The 12,677-nt window shown below is 38.9% G+C and overlaps 1 protein-coding gene across 2 annotated transcripts in view; it reads right to left on the bottom strand.

The window, feature by feature from the left end:
* Positions 1 to 1,599: 1,599 nt before the first annotated feature.
* Positions 1,600 to 12,677, bottom strand: part of hbs1l (HBS1-like translational GTPase) — a 204,926-nt gene continuing 193,848 nt past the window's right edge. For both annotated transcript variants that reach the window (XM_068026247.1, XM_068026241.1), the window contains exons 15-18: positions 8,987 to 9,095; positions 7,682 to 7,782; positions 3,486 to 3,630; positions 1,600 to 2,302 (exon numbers count right to left, since the gene is read on the bottom strand). In XM_068026247.1, the coding sequence (XP_067882348.1) occupies positions 2,291 to 2,302; positions 3,486 to 3,630; positions 7,682 to 7,782; positions 8,987 to 9,095 (367 nt within the window). In that variant the 3' untranslated portion in view covers positions 1,600 to 2,290. The remainder of the gene's footprint in view (positions 2,303 to 3,485; positions 3,631 to 7,681; positions 7,783 to 8,986; positions 9,096 to 12,677) is intronic.

Genomic DNA, 12,677 nt, shown 5'->3' with positions numbered 1-12,677 from the left:
CCCACCACCACCTTCTCAAGAGCAATTAGGGATGGGCAATAAATGCTAGCCTTGCCAATAGCACCCACATTCCGAGAGAAAAAAGCATTTGTGTCTATTTATTGAAATTCCACAAACCTTACTTCCTGTTGTCATGATCTTTGGTACACTTTGTGTTAACATTTATCATGGTAATTTGCTATGTCAATATTTCCCATTCAATTTTGCTACATCAACTGTTACAGCATAATTGCAGTCTCTGACTGATTCTGCGGAGTGAGCTTCTGAAGTCTCTCTCCCAATTCTGTCCCCATCTTGCTTATTAAAAAAAAAATATATTCATCAACTATGGGCAATGGCACAGCAGCGTATACCATCTACAAGATGCATTGCATAACTCGCCTTCAACAGCACCTTCCAAACCCGTGACTTCTACCACCTAGAAGGTCAAGGGCAGCAGACAAATGGGAACACCACCACCTGCAAGCTCCCGTCCCAGCGACATGGCATCTTGACTTGGAACTATATCGCCATTCCTTCACTGTCGCTGGATCAAAATCCTGGAACTATCTCCTTACCAGCACTGTGGGTGTACCTACATCACATGAACTGCAGTGGTTCAAGAAGATGGCTCACCAGCACCTTCACAAGGGCAATTAGGGATGAGCAAGAAATGCTGGTCTTGCCAGCTATACTCACATCCTATGAATGAATAAAAAAATTACCAGTACAAGGGAAACTCCACAGAGGGATTTCTTTTTGGGTTCTTTGCACATTCTATACAGATTTAGTAATTACTTAACTTGTTATTGTATTAATAAGAAACCCCTCTCAGAAAACTTTGCTCTCAAAAAAGTGTCCATTGTCTTTCAACATTATTTCCAAAAATCAGCCACATTATACATATGGTTTCCTTGTCAGTTTTCTTCCACCCTGTGTTGACTCCTTGCTAGTGCTTGCTTCTGAGAGAGCGTTTTGACAGTGAATGGAGAGAGGACATTACAGCGAAGCCTAGTCCTACCCTCAATCAACATCCACATGTGGACAACTTCATGCAGTGGTTAATGGATTGCAATCAGGAGTGGAAACTGGCCAATTCTCCCCTGCCTAATAAAGGTTCCCCAAGGTCAACTGTACCTCCTCTTCTATCACATCAACAGACTGGGGATCAAATCTGGGATGTTCCTGCTCTGTGATTCACGTATCAGATAAATGATGAACCATCTGGGGTGGTGGCGGGGGGGGGACCCAAAATATTTTTTAAACATTCTGGTTTTGAACCCTGTATCATACAGAAAATTGAGAAGTGGTATGCAAAGTGACACCTTACATGGTAACTTAGAAGTTTGAAAGCTCTTGGTTGGTCAATTCAAGAGCTATAGAAAAGTCTACACTACCAGACTAGAAAAACAAACTACAAGAATGACTGTTCTGCTGGTTAGAATAAGCACTGATATCGATAAGGGACATATGCATCAAAATGAAACTACTCTCCAATGTAAAGAAATCCTAAACCTCTTGCAGCTAAAATTAATACTTTGAAAGATGAAAAATGAGACAATTGCACAACCAGTTGAAAACATAACTGAAACAATAAGTGACAAAAATTTGAAGTAATGCTTTGCTTTAACTAGATTTTATTCAGTACCAGTTTTAATTACTTGCACCTTGATAAATATTTTTGGAACACTATCCACTGATGTGAAAGTGGAAAGTTGGAGTATTACATCTGATCACCTAATGCACTGCAAATCATTTTCTTTGAAAGAGTATTCTAAGTACTTTTTTCTCTTGTTATCGTCAATCTGTCTGCATTAGCAGATCACCCCATAAATACATTATTAAACCATGGCACAATAATGATAGAACAAACAGGAGGCAGGCAAACCAAAGAAGTATTTGTCAACTGTTGGCCACTAAATGTGTAATTCAGCTGGGTCACTCAACGTGCACCCAACATGTTCTTTTTTTTAATATGTGTTATGCATCAGTGTGCAGGGCGCTGATAAAAATCACTACAACTAATTGTGTACAGAGATTCTTCTCAGACACAGTGCAACTTTGCTTATGGAGGTATTACTGGCAGTATGAGTCAATAAATTTAGAAGACCATTCTGTCAGTTGCTTCCTTGAACACAATATTATAAAGGACAAATTCACATTAGTTGAGGTTCCATTTTAGGTTATTATAAATTGCACTTTGCTTTGCCGACCACAGTTCTTACATCGTTCAAAGTTGTGAGATATTGTCAAGTTAGCCTGTGTTTCTTAAGATCGGAGAGGTCAAAGATTAGGAAACCCCTCACTAGAATCATTCTCTGATCTGTAATAAAAGAGAAAATATTATTAGGTTGCTGAAGCATGTAGTGAATGGAAACTTGTTGTTATTTCATGGTAATTAACTAAGTTAAAAAAGTTGTGTAGACTAAGTACTTCACTTTAAATTTATACAGAAGCAGTACATTCTTTTTGGTGGATTAACTATACTTTCAGATTGGTGAACAGTTAAATCACACTGGTAACAAATTGATAATGAACTGAGAAGACATTTCCACCTCGATTTTTAAATGCACTCATAAGGACAAAGAACATTCACATCTTTTCAATTTACAAAACTGAATCATATAAATATGTTTGAGGTCATCCAGAGAAAGTATTTATATATATGTATTTTTGAGTTTGTAAACAAATAAATGGCTGCCCACAATGGGATTAGACCCTGGCTTCAGGCACCTGCAGTCCAGCAGCAAACACGAAGAACAGCCACTTAGCTGAAGTGCTTCAAGGCTGTTAAAGCCTATGGAACAGTATCATAGCATGAGACACTGTCTTCTTCATCAGAAGAAAATTAAAAGAAAATCAACCCAAACTTATCCTAAAACATGCTATTCTGTATTTTAGATTTGACAGTCATTCAATACATTTCAGAGGTAAAAAAACATTGAAAAAGTCTTAAAAAACTGTGATCCTGCTGAAACTAGCAAATCTAACTTCTCTTGTGAAGACAGGATGTAAAAATCTGTGGAGACCTAGTTATCCAACCCTAGTATTTTGTTTAATGTTGACCAAAATTGATGAGTGCCAGGATAACAGAATGAAGATCTTAAATTTTGAATGCCAGTATTACCTCTTACATTAAATGCCAAATCAGGGGCAAAGTTCTCATCATATTCCCTGTCAGCCATAGTGTCTGAGCAAGCCTGACTAATTGTGACCAAGCCAGAGATATTTTCACTCTGTGTGCTAGCACCTGCTGGGCACTGATCTGAGGCTGCTCCAGCATAGACTGGTTAGACAGGTTTAAGTATGGATGCCAGGAGAGAAAGGACAGAATGCTAACTCACCTGTCAGTAAAAGGGGAAGTCCCTCAGCTATGAAGAACTGAATCAACTAGAGTTTAAAAAGCTTATAACTTAAGGATGTGGTTTCTTTTGCTAAACCTTACATGCGTTACAGTTTCATACAGTGGAAAATCAAACGGATCTTAAGTTTCAAGTAATAGTTACCTCTGTGACTACTCCTGCTGCTATACTGGATCCACCATAACGCAACATAAAACGACCCAGCTCTTTGAAGTCTTTGTAGAGTTCGAGAGAGACAGGTCTCTGGGCCTGCAGCTCTATCAAGGCATTCTGCCCTTTAGTTAAACATCTGAAGATCATAATTAAAGTATGAAAACAGTAAGAAATCATGTACAAGATCTCCTGGCTCATAAGTCAAGACAGTATAAGGGCCAAAATGTTTTAGAAACATCTCCACCCTATCATTCGGAGTTTTGACAATCAATAGCTATGTGGTGTAATAATTTCAAGAGCATTAAGATCTTGGAAACCATCTTTTTACAACCCCAAAGCTGAATGTTGTTTCCTTTGTCAATTTATCCCTAATCTTCTCTATCATTTGCACATTTTCCCTAATGTCAGCCTCATTTCAGTGAGGTATTCAATGCAGCCATGGTATTTAGGCAGCCATAGTCCTCCGACTAACGAGTAAAAGAATAAAGTGCCACCTTATGAACTAAGAGATCTTTAGACTGCACAAAAACACATCCAACAGCAATTTCCTTTGTGTTTATTTGCATTTTATAGACCTATTCAGAAGACTTCATTAGGCTTCAAAGCTGAAGGATATGAAAATGCTACGTTAAGGATTAGAAATACAGCATCTCCTTGAATTCGGAAGCTGATGTCATGAAAACTGAGTCCCGACCACTTATGATATGTGCATGAGTAGAGGGGGATTTTCTCTGTTTGCTGCATAATGAAAGCCCCTGACAATGCACGAGTTGATTAAATGTACAGTATTCACTCTGCTTTATGTTTAGCCACAGCTACAACAGCATAGTATTGTGGTTTGATTTCTGAGCCTACAACCCACCTAAGCACTTGATCAAAGTCTAAATTTAGGCATTCCAAAACTGCTTGCTCACATCTTTCATAATATTTTTATATATCACAGAATCGTTACAGCACAGGAGGCTGCCATTCGGCCCACTGTGTCTACACCAGCTCTCTGAATGAGCAATTCACCCAATGCCATTCCTCCGCCTTCTTCCTGTAACCCTGCATATTCTTCCTTTTCAGATAACAGTATAATTCCTTTTTAGAATGCCTCGATTGAACCTGCCTCCAACACACTCTCAGGCAGTGAATTCCAGATCCTAACCACTTATGTGTGAAGAAGTTTTTCGTCATGTCGCTTTTGCTTCTTTTGCCAATCACTTTAAACCTATGCCCTCTCGTCCTTGATCCTTTCATAAATGGAAACAGTTTTTCCCTATCTACTCTGTCCCTCATGATTTTGAATAACTCTATCAAATCTCCTCTCAGCCTTCTCTTCAAGAAAGAGTCCCAACTTCTCCAATTTGTCTTCATACCTGAAGTTCCTCATCCCTGGAACCATTCTCGTGAATCTTTTCTGTACTCTCTCCAATGCCTTCACATCTTTCCTAAAGTGCGACGCCAGAACTGGACACAATACTCCAGCTGAGGCCAAACTGGTGTCTAATACAAGTTTAACATGACCTCTTAGCTCTCATACTCTATGCCTCTATTAATAAAGCCTGTATAATTTTTTCTAAATTTTGTACAATGTGGTGTCAGGCAAGCCCCCACCTGCCAAGAATGAGGAAAATTAATTTCGCCACATGAACATTGATTTTGGACTGTTGAAGAAAGAACTTGCTTTAAAAATCAATTGGAGACTTTGTCTGGAGAGAGACATTAGCATAGCAACAGACAGTAATTGAAAAAGGACAAAGGGGCTATTCCCTGCTCTAAGTTAATCCACAATGGTCTTTTGATTACTAGATGTTGAAGGTGGAAAGGCTAGCATTCCAGGTTAACTGCTAAGATGGCCGAATACACAAACAGACGTGGTCGGACCAGTTTGGGTCACATGACTGACTGCTGGAGTTTTTTGAATTTTAACTTCCAACAAGGAATTTGAACTCAGAAAGTTGTTTTCTCCTGGACTGAGAACACCGCTCTCCTGTCGGCTCTCATCTCACTCTCACCAGCTTCGGAAACACATTTTGAAGACACATGAACCCCAAGAGAGAAGAGAAAAGTCTCCTACAGTGAACAAGGTTGAAGAAGAATACTGGGCCCCAACGAAATGCAAGACTACTTACAAAAGGACTACAGTGAGCTCGAAGCACAGTAAACAAGAAACTCTTCTGACATTGCCTCAAACCTCTCCATTTTATTTTTCTTCTGCTCTTTTCTGTCTCTATTTGCATGTGTGTATCGCGTGTGCATGCTAGCATGGGCACGTAGTATATCCGTAGGTGTTAACCATATTAGAGTTTAAGGTTTAATAAATTTCACTTTTCTTCTTTAAACCCAAGAAAGCCAAAGGGAGAGCCCAAAACACAGTGTGTTTAAAAATTAAACCCTGTTACAGTAAGACCAGGTGAAGACAGTAAAAAGGACCCCTAGACACCTTTCTCAGCTGGTCGTAACAGTGTATATCATAATTGTTGTACTTTTCATGAATCATGTAAAAGGGATATTTCACCCTCATTGTAACATGTATCCAAAGTTTATTTTAGTCATTAATAGATGTGAATTAGGTATGAAAGATGAAGAACAGTGAATCCCTAAATAATTACAGTTCATAACTTAGCTTAATAGTTCCAAATAAATATTATTCAGGCAAAATACAGTCTTAGACTATACATGCTTTGTGATATAGACAGATTGGACAGCATTGCTCTAAATGGGTGATATAATTAAATCCTACACAAAAATGGCAGCACATCACTGCAAAAAAAAAATTTAATTTACAGTGACTATCTTGCAATTGCATCATTATGAAAATTCATTTGAGGACCTTTTGGAGACAAACTAAATTAAGTTATCAAATCAACTGAATATTGCTGAAAACAGAGACATTTTGTTGAAGCTTTTCATCTTGCACTCATCAGGACAGATGCAAGAATTCCAATGAGGGAAAGCAACAAATGCAAAGAACAGGGCCCTGTGTCTTAAAAGATGTAGCTTCCAGTATGCACACATGTGCCACACCGTGAGCCCGACTGACAATCTTAAATTGGTTGTCAGTGTATTTCTTAGCACACTGAGGATTATTTGACTATTTAGCAAACGTTGTCCAACCGTGGAATCACATCTAATGTTGGATACTGTGTTTTGAGTTTTGCAAGCACTGGCTGGTTGGGCACAGTCAGTACCAACAGTTGCAAACAGTGGAAGGGACACATTGTTTGATACGAAATATCAAATCACCTTCACTATCACTATTTTGACTAGAAATCTTCTCTAGTTTTAAACCAAAAGGTCACTTACAATTACAATTGCCTATTGTATTCATTCAGATGGTGCCAGGACTAGAAAGTACATGGGAAGGCCAAACAAGAATATTTTTTTTAAAAGATACAGCTTTTATTCTTACAATTTCTTACTCAAAGGGAATGACACAACTGAACAAGGTCCTGCTGCAACCATTTCTGCGGTAGACATGGTGGTGTTACACAACTCCATCAACACCCTATTAATTAATTCATGCACATTCTTTGCAGTTAAAAGTGGAAAATAACACAGAAGTTCAAAATGTTCTGCTGTTTTGGATGACCATACTGAGTACAGAATTGCTTTTTCAATAGTTTGCATCCTGACGGGCATGGAATGCCAAACTAACATTCAAAAATCAAGCCAACTGCATACAATGTCTGGTGCCAGCAGGATTACCCAAGGTAAACATTATAAATAGAAACTCGATTGCAATTATTAAATTTGAATTACCACCTTAGTACTTCTGTACATGAAAAGTTAGATTAATACTTCAGGTAGTATACCATTGCACTGAAGGTTTATTCTGGCTTCCAATTCCAATGTGAACAGGTTCCAATCTTAGCCATGCTATCAGGGAAGATGCCCAAAGAGGCTTCATACTTTACACAAAGCGATGACAAACTAACAGATGACTCTCAGACTGATTTAGTTCATGAGTGACACTGAGAGTGTACTGAGCAGAAGTTACCTTTATGATCTGATAAATGGTGCATATTATAGGAGTTACCAAAAATTAGTAGCAAATAGGGAAAAAAACAATTTTAAAATCAGTATTTTTAACAATTTACCAGGTTCAACCTAACCAAAATTATCTTTGGAGTTCCCCATGAAATTCTAACTATGAAGGATAATAGTCAAATGAATATATAGACTTTTTAAGCATTGCTTACTTGGGTTTTTTCTTGAGAACCTCTCCTGTACTCTTGTGCAGAACGCTCACTAGCCTTCTGATTGTACATGGTTCACTTAAAGTTTGGTAGTGCAATAAAACCTGTTAATAAAAGGTACAATCCATATTTTAAACTTTAAGCGCAACTCTACAGTATCCAAAGCATTTTTTTTTAAAAAAAAGCAGTATATTGCATTTCCTATTCCTATTGAACAAGTTCCTTTTTAGTCAATATCATTGCTTCAAAGTTTACTCAACATCTTTCGAGAGTTTGAAAAAAATGTAAGAATATGCAGAGTTTCAAATTCAACCTTTACAAGATGTACAGTACAAAATAACACAAATGCTTCCATAACTAGAATTTGAAGAGTCTGAAGCAGAAACATGATGACTGCAATAAAGGTTCATTTAGTGTGGTGAAGGGGAGTTGGGAGGGTGGGGGCTGTGAGAGAGAAAGAAGCCACTTTAAATTCTGCAACAGCCAAAATTCTGGTTTTGGATTAGCACAATGTTCTGTGGATCACTAAAAGGTTGGCACCTCTGGTGACTTCATTTTTTCTTAGCCATGCTACTTAAAAATGGCACTATTAATTTAGTTGCAGATACATTTAAACAATTTTAAAAATAAACTCAAGATTATTTTTCTAAGTCAAACGAATTCTTAATAAAATAAGATCAGGACATCACAATATGCCTTTGTTAAAAAGTTCAAAACTCCAATGACCAGCGGAAGGGACATGTGATGTTGTGCACAAGTGAGCTTTGGCTATGTAGCTCTCAAGGGCTGAAACAAGGAACAAATTTTTTAATGAGTGAAAATAAAGGTCATTTAACGCAAGCCTTTGTCTAGCATTCTGCTTGTAATGCATACTCGGCATTTACAAAATGAGCTACATAGCTTTTGGGGGCATGAGTGTTTTCTGGCCACGCTTTTGCTTCACTGTAATATCCCGAGTGTGGAAATCTGATTTTAACTTCCACATTGTAGGATCAGATGTACAAGCATTGTAACAAGTGGCATCACAGTATCAGTGTGCAGTGAGTGAATTTTAAAAAATGCAATATTTCTGCCCAAAAGAGCACAAAGTCTGATTCACCACAGTAAACATGCAATCAACATATATTTTTACATGCTCAGAAGTATATGTGAGACTTAAAGTACAACCTAAAATTCAATTATGACGAGATAAAGCATGTTGGACTGCTATAGAAAAGTTGTGCTTTCAAGTGCAATTTTGTTTTTCATCCCTACTGTCATTTATTGAATTCTAAATAATTGCGGTAAGATAAAAGAAAGTGCACTTACTGGCAAACCTTGAGTGATTGGTATATCAATACTGAAAATAAGAACTCTAGCTCTAAACCTTGTGCATGTTTTTATAGGTGTTTTCTGATCACAGAAAATACACCCCACACTATAGGAAGAGAAAATAAAAGACAAAAGTCAGCACAACTTGTCAAAAACAGACTGTAATTGAGGTTAAATAATTTCTGTATGTTACTGCACTTTGGTTTCAAAAATGCTTATTTTACATATTATGTTAAACTGCGATTCTATTTGGTGAAATATGAATGCATAGCAAAACCTGAATAATTATAATGAGCTCAACTGCCACAGCTTAATAGTTACACAACTATATACTTAACAGTCAGAATGGACACAATGGTGTGTTTTAAGATAGAAAAGGTGACCTCCAGCTGGGATTTTCCCAGCCCCATGATGGTGGGCTTGGAGATAGGATAGCCTGGAAAATAGCGGGGAAATGCGCAGGGCAGCTCCCTGACACATTCCCGTTGCCAGGGAAGTTTCCCAGGGCGGCTTGGGAAATGGATTGGCTGCCCGCTGAATGGAGGCAGGCAATTTACATATGTAAGGCCCCAATGAGGGGCGATTTTGTGGCACTGCCGGCATTTTGCCAGCTCAATAAAGGTGGCCTCCTGCAGCAGATTAAAGGGGGCCATCTGAGCAGAGGGTCAATGCCCCAAAGACATGGCTCCTGTCAGGAAAGACTGCACCTGTGGCCCAAACACTTCCACTGGAGGGGTTTCCCCTCTTCTGAGAGGCCTATTGACTTGGGTCCTCTGAAATTTTTATTTAAATTTTCGCATCTGACGCGCCTCCATTTTGAAGCTGACTTGAAATCTCTGACCTTCCTCAGCAATGCCCGCCTCTCCTGGTGGGGCTGCCAAGGCTCTAGAGCTGACTGGGGCGGAAGCATCAGGAGCCTGCCCGACCGCTGTCCTTAACAGGACACCCAATTAGGAAGATTGCTCCACTGGTCTGGCTGCAGGAAAGTGCAGGCTCGAGACCCCCATTTGGTCCCAAAGTCTGTGGGAAAATACAGCCCATTGGGCATTAAAATTGGAAGTTACTACTTTTGAAAAATGTCAAGACATGTTACAAAAAAGTATTAAATCAGATTACATAAAAATTATAGAATTTTACAAAACAGAAGCAGGTCAATCCACCCACTGCGTCTGTGCGATTTCATTCCACTCATTTGCCATCCAGCTCTACCTCACCACCGCCTTTCTCTCGACCTCCCCACTGTCTCTAAATTATCAGACAGCTTCTACGCCATCCAGTACTGGATGAGCAGAAATTTCTTTTCATTAAATATTGGGAAGACAGAAGTCATTGTCTTTCGACCCCACAACAAACTCCGTTCCCCAGATACTGACCCCATCCCTCTCCCTGGCAACTGTCACACTACCAGACTTTGCAATCTTAGTGCCATATGTGACCCCATATCCGTGCCATCACTAAGACCACCTATTTCCATCCCTGTAGCATCGCCTGACTCCTAACCTGTCTCAGCTCAACTGATGCTGAAATCCTCATCCATGCCTTTGTTACCTCTAGACTTGATTATCCCAACGCACTCCTGGCTGGCTTCCCACATTATAACCTCCATTAACTTGAGGTCATCCAAAACTCTGCTGCCCAAGTTCTTGCTTGCAACAAGCCCCATTCACCTATCACCCCATGTTTGCTGACCGTTAGTGGTCATGCCTTCAGCTGCCTAGGCCCTAAGCTCTAGAATTCCCTCCCTAAACCTCTCCACCTCACTTTCCTTCATTAAGATGTTCCTTAAAACCTACCTCTGACCAAGCTTTTGGTCATCTGCCAGAATATCTCCTTACGTGACTTAGTGTCCAAGTTTCTTTGATAATTCTCCTGTGAAGTGCCTTGGGACAATTTAGTACATTAAAGATGCCATATAAATACAAGTATTTGTTGTTGTTTCCAAGCTTTCATTCCCCTGTCCTTACTCCAGTCTTTTTTTCACTAATTATTTTTCAATTATTTATCCACTTCCACTTTAAAAGCCTTTAGCAAAAGTCCAGCAACTGTGACAGTGCAGCTGCATTCCAAAACCAACACAGGAGCAATGCACTGTACTTCCAAGAGCACAAGATTTCTGCACCAAATTTTACAACAAACCCCAATAGACACCTGTGCTGCTATAGTACAGCAAATTCATGTTTAAAATTCTATGACATTGGCAGCTCAGTTTCTCATTTTCTCCCTAAAAATACAAGTCAGTAATTTACATCAACTACTGGTTGTGGTACCTAGCTGAACTGTGCCTTCATTTTGACCAACTGGAAATGTCTGTTTGTTGCAATTACTTGTATGCAAACCTGGGGCATTTCTTTATGATAAAGATGCTATATAAATGCATGTCTGTGTTTCTATTGATAAATTTAAATGATAATGTAGGAACAGTTTTGTATTCTACCTCTTGAATGGATTGTACAACTTTCTGGAATCAAGGCTACTGTGAAGCTACTGCAAAATATTATATTCATAACTTTGTGACACTAAATACACAAGAATTTTGTTTTTTTAATTAGTATTCCTTAGAGAATGAGAGATAGGATTTTGGATGGCACAGTGACAGCACACAGTCACTATAACTCTCGGACCCGAGCTCAAATCCAGCCAAGACTGATGGCTTGAAAGTCTATTCACTTTGCTAGGTATAAAAGGTTCTATGAGAAATGAGTGTGGGGCATTCCATTTCCTGGGAAGATGCAGCCCCAAAAACAAAATTACCCATAATAGGTTATCTGACTCAGATAGACCACAAGGATTACTGTTGTGCAAAGTGGAAATTAAAATTGATGCAGTAGTGTCTAAACCTCTGTGATTAGGGCTAAGGCACATTATTGGAGCTGAATACAGGAAGTGTCCCCTGGCACCTGTCTGCACAGCATCAGGGTGCCTGATGTAATTCTACAGCCTTGATACAGGAGCGGGATGGGAAGAGGTAATTGGAGTGGAAGGAGGCTTGTATAGAATATAAACACTGCCACAGATCAATTGGTCTAAATGGCTTATATGCAAGGTGTTTAAACTGCATAGAATTTACAGCACAGAAATAGGTCATTCAGCCAGTGTTTATGCTCCATGCAAGCCTTTTCCCACTCTATTTACTCCATATCACCCTCATCTCAACTTATCAGCATATCCTTCTATTTCTTTTTACCTCATGGATTTTTCTAGCTTCCCCTTAATTGCAATTCACCTCAATTTGAAAACGAATTCCACATTCTCATCAGTATCTGAGTAAAGAAGTTTTTCCTGAATTCCTTACTGAAATAATTTAGTGACCGTCTTATATTTATAACCCCCAGTTTTGGGCTCCCCCATAAATGAAAACCTCTTCTCCATTTCTACTCTATCAAGCCCCTTAATAATTTTGAAGACCTCTATTAGGTCACCTCTTTCGTAGAGGAAGTTTTCCCTGATAGTTGTACCCTCGCAGTTCTGGTATCATCTTTGTAAATCGTGATTGTACTTTTACCAGTGCATCTATATCCTTTTTTGTAATAAGACTACCAGATAGGTGCACAATACTCTTAGTGGTCTAAAACAAGATTCTGTACAAGTTTAACATAACTTATCTGCTTCTAGAAATGAACCTGTGTTTTGTTTGCACTTTTTATGGTTTTGTTAATCTGTGTTGGTACTTTTAATGATTTGTGAAGGT

Source organism: Heterodontus francisci, chromosome 3 (genome assembly GCF_036365525.1).
Source record: "Heterodontus francisci isolate sHetFra1 chromosome 3, sHetFra1.hap1, whole genome shotgun sequence".
Classification (NCBI taxonomy): domain Eukaryota; kingdom Metazoa; phylum Chordata; class Chondrichthyes; order Heterodontiformes; family Heterodontidae; genus Heterodontus; species Heterodontus francisci.
The sequence above is the reverse complement of the archived record's forward strand: the minus strand, read 5'-3'. Positions and strand labels throughout refer to the sequence as shown.